We start from the raw sequence: 23,792 nt of genomic DNA, 5'->3' as shown, positions 1-23,792 counted from the left end.
AACTAGACGTGAATTAATTAGTTTTTTTCAACTTGTTACAGCAGCGAATGGAGCTGCCGCGGTACGGTGTAGACTGCAACACAGTGAAGGAGCTGCCAGAAGAATGCTCCGCACTGCCAACATTGGTGTCTGTGACATCCGGGAAGCGGCCGCTAGAGAGAGAGCAGCCAGCACAGCAGGAAACCGGCCTCTCTTTTATTTTCGTTTTGGTGAGCACGATGAATGTATCTTTTCCAGTCCCTATCTGTATATAACTGTGCCTCATCTGGAAGCCTCTGTTAGACACCTACATCAGTAGGATGAATATGGGGCTGCCAGTTGCAAGGCAGGACAACCAATATCTGGAAGGCCGTTGCTGACTCTGTCTGCCTAAGAGTGAAGTGATGGGAAGGGAGAAGGAGTAGCTCTTCTTAGTAATATTTGAACATATTAATGCTTCTCTAGCTTCCATACCATGGATGCTTTGGAGGAGGTTGCATACAATAAGCTGGTGAAACACAGGAAGGCGTGTGTTTCTAATTCCCTTTTTGGCACTGCCTTTTATAGAGCTCTAAATAGGCCCGAGCTCACCAGATTCTGGAGGAAGCTGTAAAAATCTAAGCACCCCTAGTTCTGTGCTATTTTCAAGTAGAGATCTCTGCCTGAGCTCTGCTCACATCCAAGCCATTCAGAAGCAGACTGACTTCTAGGAACAGGCATCAGGCTGGTAGAGCAGGCTGAAGGAAGAACATTCTGCAGGGCTACATCTCTGCAGTGTGGACTCGAAAGGTATGACTCCAGCTGTGCCTGAAGAACTGTGCCCTTCCCAGATACCCATCCCTTTGGTAGGACCTGTGGCTGGTGGCAGGCATTCTGCTTTATCCCTGCATTTGTAGGAAGGCTGCAGAGGATCCACAGCCCCTCAAGACACCAGATTTTCTCTTGCCAACCATGTGGGCACATGGAGGACATCACACTCTTGCCTGCATGCTTGTCCATGCTCACACAGGCAGTCCAGACATGTTGTAAGAGATGGCTGGAGGGAAGATAAGATCTGCTGTTCTTGTCTCAGAACAAGACATACCTGTAAAAAGATTATCTATTTCAGAAACCCTTCTCCACTAATTTTCAAACCAATTTGCTGTATTACTATGGAGGACGAAGATCTATAGTGGATTCTGACTGTGTTTGTATTTCTCCTCTTACACAGGGCTGTTCTAGGTCAGGTTCCCTCAGTCTGACAAGCTTAACTTTCTCTGCCTGAGATTTTCTGCAAAATGGGAAGGATTTAATGTAAATTGCAATTTCAGGTTTAACAGTGTTAGTGATATAAAAATGTGTTTTACATGTGATAAATGTAACCAGTAGAAGGCCTGTAGACATATCTGAACACACATACATCTATGGTTTTTTTGTCATGCTTATTGGGATGCTGTCATTTTAGAAAGGGAGAGCTGTTACTTTTCAGGAGTGGGATTGATGAAAGATAAAGCCAGGCAACCATGTGGTTGATACTCCTCTAGCTGATGTAGGAGCTGGCTCTTAGGCTCCCTGTTTCTGACAGGACAATCCCAGAGAGTGTATTGTCACATGCTGTACAGCAAATGTGCAGTGAAAAACAGGGGATGTGCCATATCCACTACACATCTGCAGGCTGACTCTGCAGTGCTTGCATGGTGGGTCTGACACCTCCAGATGCTGCACAGACTGCACATATGCAAAGGACATTTGTACTGTTCCAGCCGGGCTGTCAAACTTCCAGAAATCCGGAACGGATATGCTGCATTTGGCAGTGTTAATGGGAGAAGGGATGGGGGGAGCCCCCTTTTTCTTTCCCATTAAATCCCCACCTGCTTTAAGTCAGGGAGACAAAAGTACAGCTTTGTTTCCTCAAGATGCTTTCTCAGGATGTGAGATTGTAGCTGGAGATGTTCTGTGTGCAGAGTAGTTTTTTTCCTTAGTGTGCCCGTGTGTCAGACATCTAAAAATAATAGTGAATCCAGACCTTTATGTCTGTACATATATCCCAGTCCCTCTTGTGCAGTGACCTTTCTCTTACTGCCTCTGTAGGGGGGCCATGACAGCCAAGAGCTGAAGTAATCACTTAAACAGGGATTTATTTCAGAGTAACTTTCAGAATTTTATCTTGATTCGATCAGTCAGTTCTGGGTAAGGTAACGTGGACAGCTGCATGCACACTATTAAGAGAAACCTTCCCTAGAAGAAAAAAACCTGAAATTACCTGCATTCCCCATAAGCTGTGGCTTTGCCCAATTTGCTTCCAGTCTTTTGCCAGGAAATTTGATTATTCATTCACAGAACAGAGACAATGTTGTTATCAATTAAGCATTGCTTCTAACAGCTTAGACATGGGTGGTTCATTCTCTCTTAATCAAGTGCTGTGTCTCCACTAGATTGCTTTCTGTAATTTCCCATCATTGGTACCACCAGTGTAGCTCTATTTGTAGTGTAACCATGTGGACCAGTCATCAGTGCTTTATTTATTATGGCTAATAAATCTGTGAGATGTGGTGCTTAAAAGGCACCTGCTGTTCCTTTCACAGGCCTAGAGACAGATCTCTGCACCTCCTGCTGCTGGAGCCCCAACAGCACCAGCTTGGGAACATTTCAAGCTATGCAGGGCAGAGGAGATAATGCATTTGCACAGAAGATCCCTTTGCCTTATGAAAAAACAATTTTCTGTAGAATTACAGGACCCAATTTCCATAGCCTCTCTTATTAGCATGACACATATGTTAATATATATCTGTTATCTGTGCACATATTTGCATACCTTCTATGTGTATGTGCGCATGCCTTTGCTTTCAACTATTCCTGCTGGTGAGTCTTAAGGCACTCCAAGTAAACTTGGTGATTACAATTTCAATTTTCCTTCCACAGACATTATTTGTATTGCAACATTATTTGGATTGCAAAGATTGCAAGGACATTTGATTCTGAAAAAATACTCTCATGTATTCATTTTATCAATACGAACAAGTATTCCTATCACATCTGCTTTCCTAATTCCCAAAGATCTTACCAAGGGATAACCATGATGGGGCATTTCAAAGTGTGTTTAGAACATGGATCTCATTGAAAGGCATATGCATTGCACAACACGTGAGCACATCCCTGAAACAGTGTGACAGATGTTTCACAGATGAGAAACCATAATGTATAGACAAATGCTTAGTAAGTCTTGGGTTTAAAAAAAGAGTCTGGTTCTGAATTGGCGGATGCCTGCGGAGCTTAGTTTGGATAAAAAAGCAGGTACTGAAAGCCTCTGAGAAGCACCCCTTGAGGCCATCCCTTAAAGAATGATGGTTATTGTTTTGGTTTTGCCACCATGACTGGGAGTCCAGTTACCATTTTATCATTCTTTGGGTTTTGATGGCATCTGTATTTCCTGTTCTGTACCAAGACCTCATAATAGTAAACCTTGTTCAAACACAGAGCAAAAAAAATACCTTCCTTCACTTTTCACTCTAGTAGTAAGGCAAAGAAGTGGTTGCAAGGGAAGAAATGAGTACACAGTGAAATCAGTTAGTAATGCAGGTAGTGATTTCAGCACGTGGTATGATGTTTTTTGGGGAAAGAATATTTTTAGTACACGTCAGAGTTGATGTGTTTTTCAAAGAATTTGAAGATTTCCAAGGAAATACTTGGTGATGTTCCTGGAGAGCATCTGCAGAACATAAGAGCACAGGAGGAAACATGAAAGTGTTTCCTCCTATGGTCTAAAATACGACAAGTGGGTAAGGAAAGGTGTGTCAGCCAGAGGTGAATGATAGAGGGTAGAAAGGAAAAACACCACTGAGGGCCTTAAAGCTTAACCAGTGCTGGAGCAGAGGAGGTGGAGCCCATAGAGGTGTTTGAAGAGCTAGGTGCTCAAAATGAGAAACTGCTGGAATTGACAATGCTGCCCATATTTGTCTGCAGTGTGAGTTGACCAGCCCTTTGTATTTGCTTTGTGAATAAGTAGTCTTCTTTAACATATTCTCCAAAAAGAATCTTCAAATGGTACACTGCAGCTGTGGGACTGTCTAAAGAAAAATGGAAATCAAACATCACGTGTGCACTGGAGCAGTAGTGTGATGTCCACCATCACTGGGATAAAGGAGAGAAAAAAGAAGCCCATGATACCCATGCTAAGCTTGAACTGAAACCTAACCCTTTCAAGGAAATACTGGAAGGCAAAATTGAAATTTTTATAAGAAAAGAGGATCAATTTGAAGTATGTTCATTGTTTTAAATCAGGACTGAGAGTAAGCTCACCTGTGAAGGAAAAACTTTTAATTAAACAAATCTAATAAGAAATAACATTTTCCCAGATTTATCTAGCAAAAAGTGGCTCCACTTTCCTGGATGTCTTTGGTTAGAAGTATTGCATTTTAAATCTCCCTTGGCTTATCCAGTGAATTCATTACTTAGTTGTACATTTGATCATAAGACTGAAATGCCATGCTAAGTAACGAGTTCCATGGGGATGGTGTGACATTTAGCCTGTTTACAAAATACATGGTGTGTTCATACCTGGCTTTGCTTTTAAAGCTGAGGCATCACCCTTTGCATAGAAGCTCAGGAAATACTGTGAAGGGAAGGTAAATACTGTTTCTTAAAACTGCACTGCAAGCACTGTTTGCCTTCCTTCCCACTGGCCCTGGAGTTGTTTGGTTTATCCTACAGCTCTCTCTCCTGGGGGCACACATTGTAAGTTAGTTTTAGAACAATAAATATAGCCTGTGTCTAAGAATGCCTTCTATTTCTTGTCAGTTAGACATTTCAGCTTTTACATATTTTTAGATGCAAAAATTTGACACAGACACAGGAATAAGAGATTCATCAAAGCAGCTTGTCAGCTGTCATTAAGGAAACAATTGTCCTCTGTCGGAGAGGGCAGTGCAGCTATTGCCATGTTATCAGCACATAGAGTTGCAATTTAGCTACAAAAAGAAGTAATAAAGAAAGGAGGAACAAGGGTGAAGAAAAAAAAAATAAAAAGGTGAATCCTGCTTCCAGGTGACAGTTTTGTACTTTCCATGCACTCAGAAATAAAGCTGTCCAGCTTGCAGTGGTATTGCTTAAATAGCTTTTCTGAGGCTCTTGCATTTTTTAGCTAAATGCAGTCAAGACAAGATCAAGCTTGCAGATTAGGATTTGTGGATTGATATATTTGCATTAAGTTGTCTGCCTATGAACCTTGTGTTAATGCTTCCATTCTTATGTGAAGAGATATAGTTAATTCAGCTGATGAAACCCAAAGAGCTTTTCAGTTTATTCCAAAGCAGATACCTCCACTGACCACTTGCACAGCTCTCAAGGCTTCACTGGACTTATGGAGTTTCCTGAAGATGAGTGTCTGATACTGTTCAGGACTTCCTACGGTACTGGAGACATCTGCACAGAGTGAGCACACGTAAAACAGGACTTAAAGGGGACAATGCCATTCTGGTCAAGCTGGGTATCATAGTCCACAACATCTGCAAAGAAATCTGACACCTTTGTTTAGAATCCTGAGTTCTGGTCTAGGTCTCTGTTTTTCATGATGGGAGCTTATCTTAAGCACCTTCTTGTAGACACCTAAATACAGGTGTTGTAATCTGCGAGCTGAATCCCACATTAGGAGCTTTGATTTGTATTAGGAACACATCTGTTTGCTCCAGTGCACCTGCTGATGCCTGTGTGTAATGTGATGACCATAAAGCACTGAATTCTCAGTCTCTCATATAAAATAACTGTGCTCCAGGCATATATATTTTGCTGAAATTCTTCATGGCTTGCAAAGAGTCAATCATTAGTGCTAATCACGCTTACCTGTTAAAAGTCCTGCTTCGGCTGCAAGACTGGGGTAGACTACAGCATGATTAAGAACTATGCCACTTTGACAGTGACTGTGAATGTGTCTGTGCACAGGGTACTGGTGTGACACTGTCTTTTCTTTTGGGAAAGCCATTCATTGCTTTGCCACCTCCTTAAATTTAGGAATCGATCCAAGTATGGATTCTCAAGCTGCCAATTCACAAATGTATCTGGGCGAAGCTGCACTTGAACAAACATTAGTGCTTAACTCACGGACCCTTGTGCTGGCTGTGAAAGCTATCCATTTTTTGGGTTTAGTTATGTTCAGAAGTGAAAAAAAATATATTCTTGTTACTGCACTGTACTGCTGGAGCCTTCATGGAGGTGAACAATTCGCCTGTTAACACTGCTTTGTTATTTGTGGCAACACTTCACTGATTTCATGGTACTCATTATTCTGCATGGCTTTTACTCCCACCCATCGCTCAGGAATGGCAGTGTGTAGGTTCTTGCTGTTGTGTCCTTTGTCTCACACCATCGCTGGTGCCATGGGAGCCAGCGCATGCACAGGAAGCCAAGATGTGAGTCCAGGCAACCCAGCTAATTCATGCTCCAGCCCCTTTAGTAGAGAACTGTCATTCAATTACTTGCTGTCTCTCCAAAGTGGGGCAGTGCTTTGTTTTTTAGAGGAGCATAATACAAAGAGGCGTCCCCACAGGTGGCTGATGGAGAGCTTCTCTATTTTAGCACACAATTAACTTCCTCATCTTAATTGGTGTTATCAGTGAGCCAAGTTCACATGTCCTGCTCCACACTGGGGTAGGGATTTATTCACTGTTTTTGTATATATGGACAAGTGGGAAGTAAAGCCATCAAATGATCCCCCTCATAAGACATTCTGATATTCTTCTTTAGTTTTCTATAGCCTTTAATGACTACTGGTGCAGGATGATGACTTGGGGGTCCCTCTTTCCTGACTGTATGAAGAAACTTCATGTTGCCCATTGGGTCAGAACTGACTTACTTAAATGAACAAACACATGTATACAAAGTAGAAGGAAATAAAACTGCCTTAAGTGTCTCGGTTTTAAGATTAGACAAGAGACACAATCACCATGGTGAACTGAAGTAGGGAAGAGCCCTTGGCAGTGTCAGGGAGTGCTGTGGGCAGCAGTGCTGCCTGGCCAGTTGGGTGTCCTGCTGTCTTCTGCTATGACAGGGTCAGTGTTTGATGTTATCTTATGTGCACTGTTTATTTTACACCTGGAAAATGAAGTTTCTGCACTGCCCACAGCTGCAGAAAAGGGAATGAGACACTTGAGGTGTCTCACAGTCACTAAGCCAGGAGAAGGAAGCCACAGGCTTGAATGTATTTTGTCCAATGGCCTTCAGGCCTCCTTGGAAGATTTCCCTCCTACAGCAGTTGTGCACCTCTGAAACGGATGCTTTTCCTCACAATTTAATTTCCCCTCGATGTTTCTAAAGCCTGTTGCATGTGGTTTGGTTGTTTGGAAGATGCAGTTAATCCCCTTTTCTGGTGTCATCATGATGTTACACTGCAGTGGCAACATCGCAATGATCTTTTTTTGTCTTTCTCCACATGACATTGCCCTACACAAGTCACTTGCCAGGGGAAATGTGGCACTGCTTTCTTAGCAAAACCCCTGTCACACAGTGTCAGTGTTAGGTGTACAGTTTTTGGGTGTGTTTTTTTAGGATTTTTGTGAATATATGTGATTTCCAGAAATTATTTCATTCCTGATGATGTAGATAAGGACTGAGATGAGTGATGGTGCTTAGCATCTCATACAGATTGAAACATAATTTTTGGAAAAATTTCAGTCAAAATTAGTTATATTATTAACTGTATATTGCTCATTTTCAGGGTGACCAAATAAAGAAGGAAAAATCCTGAATATAAAAGTGAGGAGAAAGTACTCCTTTTGATTATGTCAGTGATTTAGAAGTCAGGTTCACCTGACTTAAAGAATATAAAGGGATGCGAGAGCAAGTGAAATTATACAGTAGTATAGTGTGGAAACAGAGGAGTTAAATGAAGACATTTTATTTGATTTAAGAGTGTGAATTATTAATCACAATCTGAGTAGAGGAAAATTTATGGATTCAGTCTGTCTTTTAGGCGCCTATGAGATTCCACTCCAAGCATGTTTTTTAGCCAGCCAGCCATTTCTCCACAAAATCAAAGCAGACTTGACATTGCTGATAATCCAAAGATTTAAGAGAGAAGCTGGATTTAGAGTGCAGTTTATTTTCACAAAGAAATAAGCGTACAATGCCAACCTTTTTTAAAAGATGCTTTTTAAGGAGTCCATTGAAACCCTGCTGAGACTGACTGAAGCAATCACAGGATTTTCGATTGGTCTCTTGTCTACATAAAAATTCTTGTTTCCACAAATGTAAACTCTTATCCCTCCCCAATAAGCTGGCATTAAACCATTCAGAAATAGTAGTGGAGAGTTTGTACATTATGTTTTAATTGAAAAATACAAGCAAATTTCCATGCATTGTTTTGTTGAATCCAATTTCAAGTTATTAGTCCTACATTTGAGCCCTAAGTGCAAGGGACCAGTTTTTCTTCTGTTTTTACAGTTGAGCATACTGTGTAACTACTTCTTAAAGGCAAAAAATCGTAGGAAAGAATCAATTTTGTCAAGTACTCCTGGTTCTTTACCCCATGCATAACACATCCAAGGCTCTGTGCTTTGTTAGCTCAAAGCTGAGTGCATCAGCTGGGCTTGTCTGCTCAGGTTCTTCTCTGGAAGAGAGCAGGGCACCATATCATCCCACTATCACAGATGCAGGTTTGCTTTCTTTTCCTATTGTTTGTTTGAACTTTCCTGCTTAAGTCATTGCCTTCACTCTTCTCTGGAAGCTGTCAAGGAACATCAGTTTCTAGAAGTGTTTATGTATGATGCTGCTGTTATATTGCTACTGTAGTTTAAGAAGCTTTCAAGTAAATACTATTGGAAAAAAAAAGCAAATTTGCTATGGGAAAGGGATTAATAAAAGGTTTGAATCTTAAAATACTGGATGTTTAGGCTCAGCATACTCAAATGCTGCAGGTTTACAAGGCTATTTTTGTTGTTTTGCTGGAACAGATTACTATTTTCAGCCTGGTTTGGTGCAGTCACTGTTTACTTTCTTACCATTGGTGGCTAAAAATGACTGTACATATTACTATAATTCCCTTCCCACAGGAACTAGTTTCCACAGGTTAGTATTGTGTTGTCACCAGCTGACACCATCCAACCTGATGAAGTTTTAGATGATACATACTAAGTTTTCCTAGGAGCCAATTTGCAGGAAAGTTTCAATATCCACTGTAATGGTGTCTGCCTTTATTAGCTCATTAAAATATTTCCTAAATACTACTTTATGAAAAGTCATCTGTTTGTGGAAATAAAAAATGCCAAGCTTACTGTCTGTTTGCTCTTTCTATGTTGTCCATGACCCTGGAAAAAAGGTTTTTTAGAGACAACCAGGAAAATAACCACATCAGAAAAGCTGACCAGAGGCAAGTAGAGTGTAACCAATTGACACAACGCGCTTTAGGCACTGAGTGTTCATTTTCTACTCGTAGTGTATGCTGAACTCCTCCTCACTATAAACCTTCCAAAATTCAATCAGAATGAGCTGTTTGGTGTTTTTTCATTAATGCAGGGGTGGACCAGGCGTTACCACAAGAACGTCGAACTCCTGTCACTCCATCCTCTTCCTCTCGGTATCACCGTCGCAGGTCCTCAGGGTCACGGGATGAGCGCTACAGATCGGGTGAGTGGAACTGAAGACCCCGGAACTGGAATGAAAATTTGAAATGTCTCATTCTGTTCCTCGCTTTTTTAAAAAGAAGTTTGTTGTAAACTCATGTAGCTATATATGGGAAACATTCATTGTGTGAATGCAGAGACACTGTCCAAGCGTGAAGGGGTGGAGTTACAAAGCCAAGATACATCTGGAACTGGATCTGGCCGTGAGTGTGAAGGGCTGCTAAAAGGCCTTCTACAGGCTCATTAGTAAAAGAGGAAAGAGTAGGGAAAACATGCTGAATGGGGCAGGGTGACAAAGGGCATGGAAAAGGCAAAGATAATTAATGTATCCTTTGCCTTGGTCTGTACTGATGATATTTGAGTTCTGGAATCAAGGCATCTGAGACCAATAGGAAAGTCTTGAACAATGACAACCTACCCTCTGTGAAGGAGAATCAGGATGGGGAATATTTGAACAAACTGAACAAGTAGAAGTCCATGGGACGTGATGGGGGTGAATCACTGACCAATGTGATTGTCTGTCAGTCAGAGAGGTTTCTGCAGACTGAGAGAAAGCAAGGTTCATTTCTGTCTTCAGGAATAGCAGGACATAGGATCTGGAAAACTACAGGCCAGCCAGACTCTTCTCAATCTCTTGAGCAGGTGGTGGAGCAAATAAAGCTGGAAGTTCTTTTAAAATATATGGACAAGGCAGTGATTGGGAGTAGACAGTATGGATTTACAAAGTGCTCTTAGTAGGCTGGTCAATTCTTGATCTGCCCAATAACCTTCTACAATGAGATGACTTCCCTGGAAGTTGAGGGAAGAGCAGGGGATGTTGTATGCTTTGACTTAAGTGAAGCTTTTGACAGTGTCTCTCATAATATCCTTGACGAACTGGTGAAATATGGTTTGGATAAGTAGACAGCAAAGTAGTCTGAAAATTGGCTGAAATATTGAGTTCAAAGAGTTGTAATGAGTAGCACAAAGTCCAGCTGGACACCAGCCTCTAATGGGTACTGTAGGGAGTGAATACTGGCTCCAGTACCCCTTAACAGCTTCATTAGTGACCTTGCTGGTGAGACACACACTGGCAGATGATACCAAATTGGAAGGAGTGGTTGATATACCACACGGGTGTAATAGCATTTAGAGGAATCTGGGCAGGCTGGAGGGGTGGGCAAACAGGAATCTAGTGAAGTTTGACAAAGGGAAATGCAAAGTCTATTGCCTGGGAAGGAATAACCCCTTGTACTTTGACAGGTTGCTGGAAAGCAGCTTGGCAGCAAAGTTGTGGTGGACGTGAGCTAGGAAAGTGCTCTTATGGCAAAGAAGGCCAAGAGCCTCCTGGGCTGTACTCAGAGGAATGCTGCCAGCAGGTCAGGGCAGATGATCCTTCCCTCTGCTCAGCACTGGTGAGACACACTGGGAGTGCTGAGTCTGGTGCTGGGCTCCCCAGTACAAGAGGGATATGGATGTACTGGAGTGAGTCCAGCAAAAGACCACAGATGATTAAGAAATATATCCTGTGATATGTGAGGAGAGGCTGAGAGAGCTGGGGTTGTACAGCCTGGAGAAAGCTCAAGGGGATCTTATCCCTGTGTATAAGCTACGTGATGGGGGAATTAAAGAAGCTGGAGTCAGACAAGAGACAGTTGGCAGAACCAAAATATGAAGCATTTGATTTAAGCATAAGAAAAAGCTCTTTTTTTTTCTCTAAGAGAGGTCAAGCACTGGCACAGGTTGCTGAGAGAAGTTTTGGTGACTCCATTCTTGGAGCTATTCAAAACCTCATTGGATGTGGCCCCAAGCAGTGTGCTGTAGATGACCCTGCCTAGAGCAGGGAGTTGGACTGGATGGTCTCCAGAGGCTCCTGCTGACCTACTCCAGTCTATGGTTCTGTGGCACAGCTGAATTTTACTGTACTGATTCCAGTTTGGTAATACTATAAGAAAATATTTAATTTGCAGTATAGCAAGTTGGGAACATCATTATGCCCTAAATAGAAGCACTGATTAAAGGAAGATAAAATTAATTTCAGAGCTGAACAGAAGGGTAAAAACTCATTTCCAAGTGAATGGGATCCAACTTTCTTCGTGATACTGCTCCAGATATAACACAAAGTGAAGGAAGTGATTGGTTTAAAACTGGTTTATAATGGCTTCTCACAACAAGAAAGACATTGAGGTGCTGGAGCATGTCCAGAAAAGGGCAGTGAAACTGGCAAAGGGTCTGGAGCACAAGTCTTGTGAGGAGCAGCTGAGGGAGCTGGAGGTGTTTACCCTGGAGAAAAGGAGGCTCTGGGGAGACCTTATCACTCTGTACAACTCTCTGAAAGGAAACTGGAGACAGATGAGGTTCAGCTTCTCTTCACAAGTAACAAGAGACAGGACAAGAGAAAATGGCCTCAAGCTGTGCCAGGGGAGGTTTAGATTGGATATTAGGAAAAAAATTCTTCACCAAAAGAGTTGTCAACCATTGAAACAGGCTGCCCAGGGAAGAGGTGGAATGACCATCCCTGGAAATGTTCAAAAGGCATGTGGATGTGGCACTTAGGGATGTAGTTTAGTAGTGAACACAGTGGATTCTGGCTTAATGGTTGGTCTCGATAATGTTGTCTTTTCCAACATTAACAATTCTATGATTCCATAAAGGAAAAGTGAGCTCTGAAACTTCTTTACTCTTACCTTTGAAGGTGAAAACTGCATGCACTACACCTTAACAGGATGAAGGGTAGGTGTGCTCAGCTGTTGTTTGAACTGCTTCAGGGGCTGCTGCAGTATGAGCATCCTTCTCAGATAGCCGCCTGAGGCCATGGACTGGTTCACCTGGTGCTGCCTCTTGCATCTGCAGAATAAGGGAGCCATAGACAGCAGCACCCATCAACCTCTGTGGCAGAGAGATCCTGGTGAGCTGAGAGTCAGAAGCCAGGGCCTGATGGTTATGGAAGGTCTCGAGGAGAGTAAATTTGACTGTGGAAGCTCTGGATTGTGTTTGAGATGTGCCTCTTGCTGGATGCAGTCAGACTCATTGTGCTGACACAACTGGAAAATTGTAGAGAACTCCTTATTAAACCTTTTGTAACATATCTCTGGTTCATTCCATTAGTCAAAGAGCTTGCCAGTCCCATTTAAAGGAAAATTAAATGCTGAATGTGGCAGAGAAAGTTCATGTGTGCCCAGACCATTCTGATAAATTTTTAAAACTCCCTCCTCCCCTCAGAAACCCTGGGTTCATACTGTAGATGCTGCCAATTTTTTGTTGAATAATGGTTGTGGTATCAGCATAATAATTCCTTGATATATAAGCTCCTAGAAGCTTCTCCAACATTACACTATAAATGGTCTGATTTCTACCCAGTGCTTTTAAATAGGTAAAAAAATACTATTCCTGAACTTGTCTAATTTGTGGGTGTGCAACACATGGTCCTCAAATCTCCAAGCTGTGACTCGCCAGAGCAGTTCTGTTAGAAACATGTGCATTTGACTGTGAGTCAAAAGTCATCTGCTTGAGCTGTGCTTGCCATTTGTAAGCTAAGATGTCGAGTCAATTTGGGGATGGGCAAAAGGAGACATCATGTGTATCTTCACTATGTGCCTCTTCTGAGACCCCAAGAGTGCTCTCTGAGTTGGTGTTGCTGCCCCTGGGTTTCAGTCGCTGCCTGCTGCCTTAAAAGGAAGGCATTTGTTCAGTGAAAGGGTACATAAGGTCCTGTCTTAGGGATGGGGCAAGTTGCAATTACATAGATACATATATATAAATAATAAAGATGTAAACTTTGTTGCTGAGAAGTAAGGAATTCAGTGTAAAGGGCTGTTATTAGTGCAGGAGTTTTACTTTAGCAGAGTAAGGACTATACTATAAATTCGGATCTTTCTTGCTGCTCTGAAAATGTCCTCGATGTTAAAACTGAAAAGCTTTACAGTATTTTGGGGACTTCTGGCAAGGTTTTGAATTCCAAGCTTGGTTGCCTTATAGCATGACTCCTCAGCAAGTCACTGAGCTTTCCAGCAAATTGGTTTGAACAACTCCTGCATCTTCACTCCCTCAAAAGAAAACCAAATGTAGAAAATGCCAGTGAAGGTAAATGTAAATATGCGTTTTAATTTTGAAAAGTTATTAGATCCTCTCCAAATTTACTTTCAGAGGAGATTTGCTAAGATACAGTGCAATGTTCCTACCCTGGCCTGTGTTCTCCCATTCTATGTATTGCCCCTTGTGAGATCAGAAGTCTGTTTCTTTCTGTAGGTTGCAAACTTGCAAGTCGGATTTCATTCTGGTTATCTTGCTTTCAGATTCAGATTTGCTTCAGGTAGAAGTCTTTGTTTCGCTTGTTGTTTTGCTGTGCTTAATACTTCAGCATCTCTGCTCTGATCACATTGTGATTGTTAGATCCTAGCTGTTACCCATTTTGAGTGTTTGTTATCATACTTGGCACATCTACTTGGAAAAAGCCCAAAACAAAATGAATGCACACTCTTTAACCAATAAGGAATTCACATCTAGGAAAACATTTCCCTTCCTTAGTGTTTTTGCACAGTTTATTTCAATTAACATTTGCAAATAGATCTCCCATTCCAACTCTGATCAAAATCCTTTTCTGTCTCTTCTTGGTAAGGTTTTCCTAATTGGAAGTCTAAGATTCTGAGAGTCATCCAGTTCTCCTTCCATGCCTTTGCTTTTTACATGGATTTAGATGTCAGCAAAGATTGTTTAACAAACTCTCTTTGGAGACTCAAAATCATTGCTGCCACTAATATCACCTTCAGCTTATTTTCTTGTATTATGCAAAATGTCATACTGTGACATTTTTAATCCCTACCTATTTTCTTACTTCAATCTTTTTTATTATTATTATTCCATTAATGTTGTAACTGATTTTTTCAGCACTATAATTTTGAAAGCCTGGGTTCTATGATTTTATGTTTTAAATAAAATTGACACTTGAGTTTGTGGACACTATTTTTTCCCCTAAATGTTCCTGGTAATTTTTTGTTTCAAGATAATTAAATTTTACAATTCAGCCTACATTGGAAATTTGCTCTAATTCTTTAAAACCAAAAAGGTTTAAAATTTCCTGGCTGCTTATTTTTATACAGGAAGGGAGCCTGAAACCACTATATTTCAAAATGCCAGCTTTGATCATTTTTCAGATGTCTAAATAAACAGTTAATGCTATAAAGTGTAGTAACTGAATTAGTGCAGGGTTAAGCTGTATTACTTACTTTATAAAAATGTGGCAAATAGTTTAGCTGATATTAATCCAAAAGCATTCTTTGATTTGTTTACTACTGAATTAAAAAATGTCTTAGTATTTACTCACTTAGAAACAGTATTTGGAAAGGTTTGCCAAGTGTAGATCATGGCAATGTTTTTCTCTTAGCAACTGCCATTCTTTATCCGGTGCTTGTACTATAACATTATCTGGGGGCTCAAGATGACACTGAAGCCAAATGGTGCTGTAGGCTGGATCAGTAACTTTTGCCAAGAGGCTTTTCTGGCCTAGTGGGTTTTCAGGCAGGAAAGCTCAGTCAGAGGAAAGCTGGCTTGCACAGCACTTGCGGCTCTGCATGCAGAATAGATGTCAGCATTGGGCTTGGTCTGCTGAGGGAACTGCAAAGTTGGGCACAGACTGGAATATGAGTTAATAATGGTATGTAGACAGAGCTGCAGTTGGCCATACAGCTTTTGTCTCCTTAGTGCCATTTAGAAACTAGATTTCTTGGGTACTTTTGGAAGCTGCAGATCCATGGATTTGGAATGGTGTGTTGAGATAAGGAGACAGGAATAATGTGGTGGAGTAGGCAAGTGGGTAATCTGAATAGTCTAGCTTTCACACTCTTGCCATGCTGTCTGAATGAGCTTACTCAGTTGAAGACTGAGATTTTCGGAGGCTGTTGTCCCTCCATACAGTCACTAGGGACCTGTTTGCTCACTGGTAGCAGTGGCTGCATTCTGCTCTTGCTAACACTGAAATCCCTCACAGGAGGACCTGAAGTTTCTGCCACCATTATTTAAAATGCCATCGTATTGGCTGTCTTGCTTTTGGAAGACTGGTCTTAACTGATTTGGTGCATAAAAGAGTGAGCTGTAGCCCCTCCACAGTGTAGCCCTGTAGAGACTGTCCTGCTGTAGCTTGGCCTCTTGCCGGTGGCTGCTGTTGTGGTGGCCGGAGCTGAGCTGGGCTCTGCTGCCACGTAAAGGCTGCAGTGCAGTACAGCAGCAGCTGCTGGGGCTCTGCCAGGTGACAGAGCCCATGGGCAACTGGGCAGGTCCTTGGGAGAAGAAATGGCTTTCTTGGTCACAATAAATGTCCCGCAGTTCTTTGTTTCCCAGCTGGTCATGGTTTGTGGGGCTCAGAAACTCTCCCTCAGGCACCTTCAGTACCTTTCCAGAGAAAAAGTATGTTACCCTCCCTCAGCTGGGTGTTCAACACACAAGGAACTGAAACATCAGGTCCTTTCCAACTTCATTTTTCCAAAAGGATGCCATGTGGCCTTTAGATTAGGCCAGAGTAAGAAGCTTGAATTCTCCGTCCCAATGCTGAAAACCAGAGCACCTTCTCGTGTGCCAGGACCTGGCTTTTACTGTTTCCACACTTGTCAGGAAAAAAACCCCACCTAAAACCAGGAGATATAACACAAAAAATGTGTACCAATAAAAATTAAAAACTAAAAAAAAGGCAACATTAATTGATAGGGAATGTGGTGTAATATGTTCAAAGGTACATGCATGTGTTAGGAATGAGATAGAGTCTCTAAAATTTCTACTGCACCAGAATTCTCCTCTGATGAGATAAGGATGGGACAAATGGGTTGGGCCAAGGTTTTTAAGTCTCTTGTTTATCATGAGCTTTGTCATAGGCCTTGAAGATGACCAGAGCACTGCCTGGAGCAGTATAATCCTTAAGAAAAATGAGACCAATAAGCTCTAAAAACTGAGTTTTCCAGATGTCAGCAATGATATGGGAAGTAGAAGTGTAAGTGAAATTGTGCTGCCTCTGTGGCTGGGGGTTCATGGTGTCCTAGAGGAAAGACCAGCAAATGGGAGCACATGCACTGCATGGATTCAGTGGACAGGTTTTAAAACGCACAGCAGTGGGTGAGCACAGAGCTGGGAGCTGAGAAGTGGAGTGTTTGGAGAAATACCATTTGTGGAATCAACATCTCTCAGCTGGTAGCATGGAGGAAGGGTACGGCCTCTAGGGTGGTTGTGGTACCTGCACTCCCAGCTGGGAGAGGACCTCCCTTCTCACACTCTTCTGCTGATTTTTTTTTTCCTGTACATTTAGGTTGTGGAGATGAGAAAGAAAAAATTGGTCTGGTACACTTGGAGAGCTGTCAGCCCCTGCCCCAGAGATCCCAGCACTGCAGGGAACAGCCCATTTTCCAAGTGCACTCAGCACTTCTTTTAAAAGACATCTTAATATAGGAGATACTTGGAGGTACTGCCAAAACAAAGGCATCCTAACTACAGCTCTCACAGATCAAATTCCTGAGCCACTTTTCCCACACTGGTGTTCAAAGGGGAAAAGACAGAACAACTTATACTGAGCACAAGATTGTTAAGCTTCAGAACAAATCATCCCAGGCCAGGTTTGAGGATTATTTGAAATAAGGTAGCTGGGAATGAAAGAATATTCCCTGTAGACCCAAATCCTTGAGATGCTGGCACTAGACCTTTGGTAGCTGAGCTGCTCTACTCTAGCCATGTATTCGTTCTCATTTACCATGAGGTAGGTGTGTGTATGAGCCCTAACAAAGGTAGGTGACATTTTGTGTCTTTACAGCTTACCTCATGGTGATTTGAAAATATACGGGTAGCTTATATTTTGTGGTTTTGAGAGGACATTCAAGATCTTGCTCTGCAATCCTGCCAGAACTGACAAAAAAGAATTACACTATGAAACTATGTGAGTTGTGCAGGGTAAAGGATGGAATGGGAAGATCTGAGAAATCATTTTTACTGAACCATCATCATTAGCATTTCTCCAAAGAATAAAGAGAAAGAAAAATGCGATTTATGTGCTCTCTATTAGGATGGGACTGCATAGAAGTATTCATGTGGCTTGTCGTAAAACGATTAATATTTTAACCCTTGAGGTGGGTGAGGGCTACTTGTAAGAGTTAATTTGAAGTCATTAACCTGGCTGTAACCAGACTTATTCAGAAATTAATTAATCTCCTATCTGATTTAGCTTGCTTACAAAGTTAATTTCAAGCTACAACTCAATCAGGGGAAAAAAAAAAAAAGTTGAAGAAAAACTCTGGCAAATATATAATTTGTATGACCACCTCCTTGCTTTTGACCCAGCAGAAAAAGTTTGTGAGGATAAGTGTAGAACTCTTGAGGAACATTCTTAGAAGATCTCTGGAGAGAAACAAATATAAAGTTAGTTTAGTTCAGATTGCAAAGTAAGGGGGCCTGAGATGAGATCACTGTGTGAAGCTGACTTCCAGATTGCATTGCAAATGGGATAATAAGTAAATGGAGGGATGGAAATTATTAGTGGGCGACCTGCATGTTGGGGTTTTATTTCACTTCTGGGTAGAGTTAATATAATTTAAAAACTCAGAGTTTTGAGAAAAACGTTTTAAAATTAACTTTATTATAATACCTGAAGAATCCAAATTAAAGAAAAACTATGCCTTTCAGCAAAACCAGCAGTGGAGTCATAGAGAGTTCAGTCTGCTGTTTTGGTGTCCTCTGTTTCCAGCATGTAAGCTCTGTGTTTCACAGCCTGCCCATACAGCTTTCCCAGCCACATGTTGAGCTCCTCCCTTCCTTCCACCCAGAATTATGGATTACTGCCGTGCCAGCCAAAGTGGAAGATGACAGCCATGCTTCTCTGCTTTAGAGTTAAGCTTTCTGACCACATGAAAACATACCAAGTATCTGGTTTGTGCATGTGTGCAGCAGGTGGGGACAGAAAATGCTCAGGAGGTGCTCCGCATTGGCTGAAGGATGGCACAGCCCTTTGCGGAGTGCACAGAGCTTCCTGCACCAGTGGGGCTTGTTGGCTGCAACATCCTTGAAAAGCCAAGTCTTTTCCAGTGGCACATTTATGGGAGTGCACATCTTTTCTAAACCACTGACTTTTCAATGCCAAAAATGGTACAGATTAACAAAATTCAGCCCCAAAATTCATGAAAGCAGAATTTTCCCCTGCATATCCATTCATCCCCAGTTCCCAGTAAAGCCAGAGGCCTGGTATATATAGCTTAAACATCCCAAAGACTGAAACTTGCACACATAAGATTTTTTTTGAAATGTAAGCAATGGTTTATTTCTGCTAGTAACCTCCACAGCCCTCCTATAAATGAGAGTCATCTTAGAGCAGCTGTTCTTGCTTTCAATCGTGTGTTGACTGTTGTGAATGCCATATTTCAGAATTAATAGCACACCTGCTTCCAGATGGAGAGAAATTAGGTGTCACACTGTTTGGGCCGTATGCTTTCCTATCTTAATACCCAGAGAGATTGTGAAAGTGTTCTGAGACTGCTTCATTATAGCATCACCCACAGCAAAGATCTGTTATTATATGGACTCACTTTCACATTCCCAGGGGTGAGATGATTTCCCAGGGACTGATGTGTGTTGGGTGAACATAGCAACTTTTATGAAATCACTTGCCCCATATCTGCGTGAAAATAACTCAGTGCTGTCAACCCAGGACAACTAAAAGACAAAACCCAACTGTAATCTGTTCTGATGATACCACATTTATCATGTTTCACCCTATTTAGTATGTCCTGATTGCATTTCCAATAAATGTAGCTACCAAGTTATCTCTATTCAGAGTATTTACAAGCCACTTATTAGGAAATGAATTCTCAGTGTATCCTTTGTTTCCATGGTAGCTCTAACAAAGGTCTGATTAAACTCATAAGCAACTTTCATGCTTTCAACTACTGGTTTCCTGTAAGACTGCAATTACCAACCTTCTCCCTGTATAATTACTTAGCATACAATTCCTATACTTAGCATTGTCTTATCCAGAATTTTCAGCCAAAATCCACCTTTGATAATGCTATTTTCCTAAAATATCAGCTGTCTCCCTGTAATAACTAGAAAGTGTTTTGATTATTCTGTTGTGCTCTGTGTTGATGCAGCAGAAAATGCCCTTGCTCCCATTGCCTCCTCTGTCTGTTCTTCCAGCTGTTTTCCTTGTTGCCATCCCAGATGCTTGCTTCCCTATGACAGAGATTTATTTGTGGTTTTACTTATTTGTTAAATGTCTGACTTCAGGGCTGATCCTCTACTGCAATATAAATAAGACATAACTATGTATTTTATGTACATAAATAACCTCTAATTAAAAATCCTTTGGCATTCTCAACTCATTAGAGCAGAGCATCGGCCTTCTTAATCTTAATAATCTGCCATTCTCTGAGTGAGTTAGTTGTGTTTGAGGACTATCCTGTAACAAGCAAGGAGTCTGAACCTTCTCAGTCCTTAGGCCTGTCTTACTCCCAGTTGTGTCATCCATCATGTTACCAGGAATTGGCTACTAATGCAAAGGAATAAAGATTGTTTCCAATGGCTAGCTCAAAACACAAAAAAAAAGATGACAAAAGAGCTCAGGGGAGAAGAATGAGAGGAATTACATGAGCCAAAATGAAGAAACAGAAAAATGGATGAACTCAGACCACAGCTAGGTTTGTCTCCAGGCAGTTTTATTCTTCCAGGGGTAAGTCCTCTGAAAGGAGGGGTGGTAGTAGTACCATTACCTCACAACAGGCAAACCAGGCTGCAGAAGATGGTAGGGACTCTGTTAGGTAATTCGGTGTCTGTACAGAAAAAATTAGTCAACAGCTTATTTTTTCATATTTGTGTTTCTTAAACAGCTGGTGATTGCATATGAAGGCTTTATAATTCCAGCGAAACTGAAAACGTGAGCAAAACCAGCAGAAGGAATAGATTTTGTCATAAACAGAGGCAGGAGCAGATTCTACAATCTCAATTCTAGCAGTGCACGACGCCTGTCTGCAGGCAGTCTAATTTCTTGTCTTAAAAAGAGACAGGGCTGCGTGGCAATTGAGATGCAGGAGAACTACTTGACACACAACTGCAAGACCTGATTTAAGTACAAAAGAAGATAATGTTTTTCTTTTGTGTGCTGAGGCATTTTATGGAAGGACTGTGAGGAACAGTTTTATGATGTGGAATTTTTTAATGAAGCTGTTGCTTGCCATGGGAGGAGCACCCTGTTCTCTGATCCATGCAGAACTCATACCCAGATCCCTGATCTGTGACGAGGTACTGCTTTGCTTACAGTATTTTGAGTGTTTGACATACCTATGGAGAAAATGCAGCTAATGTTGAACAAAGGAAGCTGCTGAGGCATGTTAAACTTATATAGGGGAAAAAAAAGTAACCACCCCTCCACCTCGAGGAAGAATGCAACTGTAATTTGTTGAATAGGTTTTTGTTCTTTTAAAAAAGAAGATCTGAAGAAAAAGGAGCAAATTCATTCTGCTAAAATCTGCAAAGGTCTGTAGGAGGACTAGGAATTTGCAGCATATTTCAAATGTCTCAGTTCCAGTTCAAGGCTTTAAAGGACACTCTCTCTGGCCCAAGTAAGGAATGGGCATCCCTGTTCATGGGGTGTAAGGGGTAGGGTGAGTCAGGATTATGCTTGGTGCCAAACGAGGATGCACTCTTCGGAAGAGTGCTCTTCTAGCAGCTGTAGAGAAACACGAGATACTGCAGCAGGGCTCCATATGTGGAGCAGGAAATGGCTGACCTTGTTCATCACACAACAATTGTTTTTTGCTTCAGGAAAGGAAGACTGATTTGCTTGTGGAGACAGCTGAGCCTAGAAGGATCATACATACTGTCTTCCCCAAAGGAAATGACTAGGAGAGTGCAGCTTGTCATAGAGGGAAGTCACCACTTGTTCTAAGTATGCATATATTTGTGCAAGAAGGAGAGAAAGTATGTTCCCCAAAAAAGGCATCATGAAAAGTTCCAAAGAGATTTATATTATCCCAGAGCCGGTTAAAACCACCCACCTCAACTTCTGACTAAATAAAAATTTGTAGTGTTCCCCCCAAAAAAGATTTCAGGTCATCGACAACATATGGAATAAATGGTTCAAGAACACTGTGAACAAGGAGTCAAAAGTATCAGGAGTCTGAAATTAACAGTATTTATTTCTGTATTTCTGGGCATTACTATTTGACCTTTGACCACTGCCCACCTATCAGCAGTTAACACAGCTATCTCCCAAACATCCTCTGACACCTGGTCACCCCTTTTGAGAAAGGTGTCCATATTAAGCTGGTGCTGTGCAATAATGTCTGTTTTAGTGGGTTTGGCTTTTTTCCTAAGCCTTTCCAGTTGTCAGGAGCACACCAATGTGCCAAGTTATGAGATAAACCAGATGAAAAGAGTGACTGCACTAAGCAGAGCACCTCCCAGGAAAGCTGGGCAATTCATCCTGCTGATGGCATGAGGAATTTGCAATAGATGAGAGTTTCTGGTTATGGAGCTCATTGGCCAAAGCCATAGGTCATCATCACTCTGGGAGCCTGAGCTTGCGGACCCTCATTCTCTGAGCCAGTTTTAATTTCTCTCCCCTTTGTTTTGAGACCTCATCTCTTCCATAATAACAGATAATTAGTTGTTTGAAAGGAAACTTTCTCTTTACCAACTGCTTGTTATTACAGTTCCCCTTCCTTTCCATTTCACTTACCGACTTCACTCCCAAAAGTATGCTTGCCCTTTCTATCCTGTCATAGAAAGTAAAGGGAGAGAATAAACAAGTAAAAACGCTTGAATGCAACAGGGAAAAGACTGGGGACAGAGCTCTTTTGTCTGCAGTTTACAGCCTGTAAGAAATACGTCAGGTTGAATGCTGAACACCAGGTTGATTGGTGTTAAGCAACAAGCACAAGTTGAACAGTGAGTTTTCCCAAGCATGTTGCTTTGCTCTTTCCCATTTATTGATTCTTTGAGTACAAACACACAAATTGGATTCAATGTGTGGCTGGCCAAGCTAAAACAGTGGAAGACAACAGCAGATAAGTCACTGTGCATTAGTTCCTGCTACTGTAGACAGAGGTGATGATATTTTACTCTGTGTTCTAGATTTTCTGTTAAGACATTCTTGTGGAAAAGCCAGGTGGGAAGAGTAAAATGATTTTTTACCTACAGGAGAGCTTTGAAGGGTCAGGATCTGGAGTAGTTTGATCAGCTGTAACAGTGTAGTTAGAATGTTGCATGAAAGAACATTTCACCTAAAAGTGTGTTTTTTCCACTTAGACACAGGACTTTCTCAGAAGGCTTGAGTGCAATTACATCAAGGTTTATTTGTGCTTGAAACTGTATCAGAAGTTTATAGTAGGTGAGAAATTACAGCAAGCAACACTATAAGGAAATACAGAGAAGTGTTCTTTTTGTGATTTTTTCTTAATGCAAGCACTTCTTTGTGTTGTTTTTGGACTAAGTTTTCATACTTGAACAATTTTTTTCAGGAAAAATTAACGAGGAATCTGTGTTTTATAGCAACACTCAATCACAGTATGATGAATTCAGTTAGTCTGAGCATGCTAGGATAGATTGAGAAGGAATTCAGACACTTTTGTCAGACCTGCAAGACAGGGGCATCACCCTACCAGAGATGGTTTGAAATTCTAATATGATGATGTTCCTGCTGATACTGTGTGTGATATGTGGAGAATACAAACTGCTTTGTGATGACAGGATTCAGGGGGATAGCAGTTTCCTGTCCCAAAGGAACTTGGATATGTCTTTGCACTTTGTCCCAGTGTGCATCGAAAATGTGGTTTCCTTTCTTTAAAGAACAAGGAGCATCCAGTTACTATTGTATAAATTCCTATGGCAAGTCTCCTTGTATTTTTTCAGTAGCTGTTAGGGACAGATTTGAGGAAGCAGTGAGTTACATACAAAATGATGGACACCACAGCCCATCTTTCACCAAGGTGAAGGGAAAGAGCTACCACACTCCTGTTCAAATTCATGAGAAGCAGATCACCAGGGACACTGGTGGTGAATGTACATTTCAACTTGGATTTAAATCCATGATTCGTGAAAGTACAATAAAAGATTGTTAGTTGCATTTTGGTTAACATTCCCTGTGCTACATAAGAAAGTTGGCTTGTAGATCAGGAAAGTGAAGCTAAAGCCTAGAGAAAAGCAAAGCAAGTGTGTGCAAAGTGTGTATCTGAAGCTGGTATTTGCTGGGAACAAACCTCCTTACTGTTTTTGTCTTGCTGTGGT

At 41.4% G+C, this 23,792-nt stretch overlaps 1 protein-coding gene across 8 annotated transcripts in view; it reads left to right on the top strand.

Moving 5' to 3' along the window:
• Positions 1-23,792, top strand: part of DIP2C (disco interacting protein 2 homolog C) — a 310,705-nt gene that overhangs the window by 168,843 nt on the left and 118,070 nt on the right. For 6 of the 8 annotated variants that reach the window (XM_069006436.1, XM_069006438.1, XM_069006437.1 and 3 more), the window contains exons 3-4: positions 42-209; positions 9,463-9,573. In XM_069006436.1, the coding sequence (XP_068862537.1) occupies positions 42-209; positions 9,463-9,573 (279 nt within the window). The remainder of the gene's footprint in view (positions 1-41; positions 210-9,462; positions 9,574-23,792) is intronic. The other 2 variants (XM_069006440.1, XM_069006439.1) reach the window with 1 other exon arrangement.

This window comes from Aphelocoma coerulescens, chromosome 2, assembly GCF_041296385.1.
Source record: "Aphelocoma coerulescens isolate FSJ_1873_10779 chromosome 2, UR_Acoe_1.0, whole genome shotgun sequence".
NCBI classification, from domain to species: domain Eukaryota; kingdom Metazoa; phylum Chordata; class Aves; order Passeriformes; family Corvidae; genus Aphelocoma; species Aphelocoma coerulescens.
This window is presented reverse-complemented; position numbering and strand designations above follow the sequence as displayed.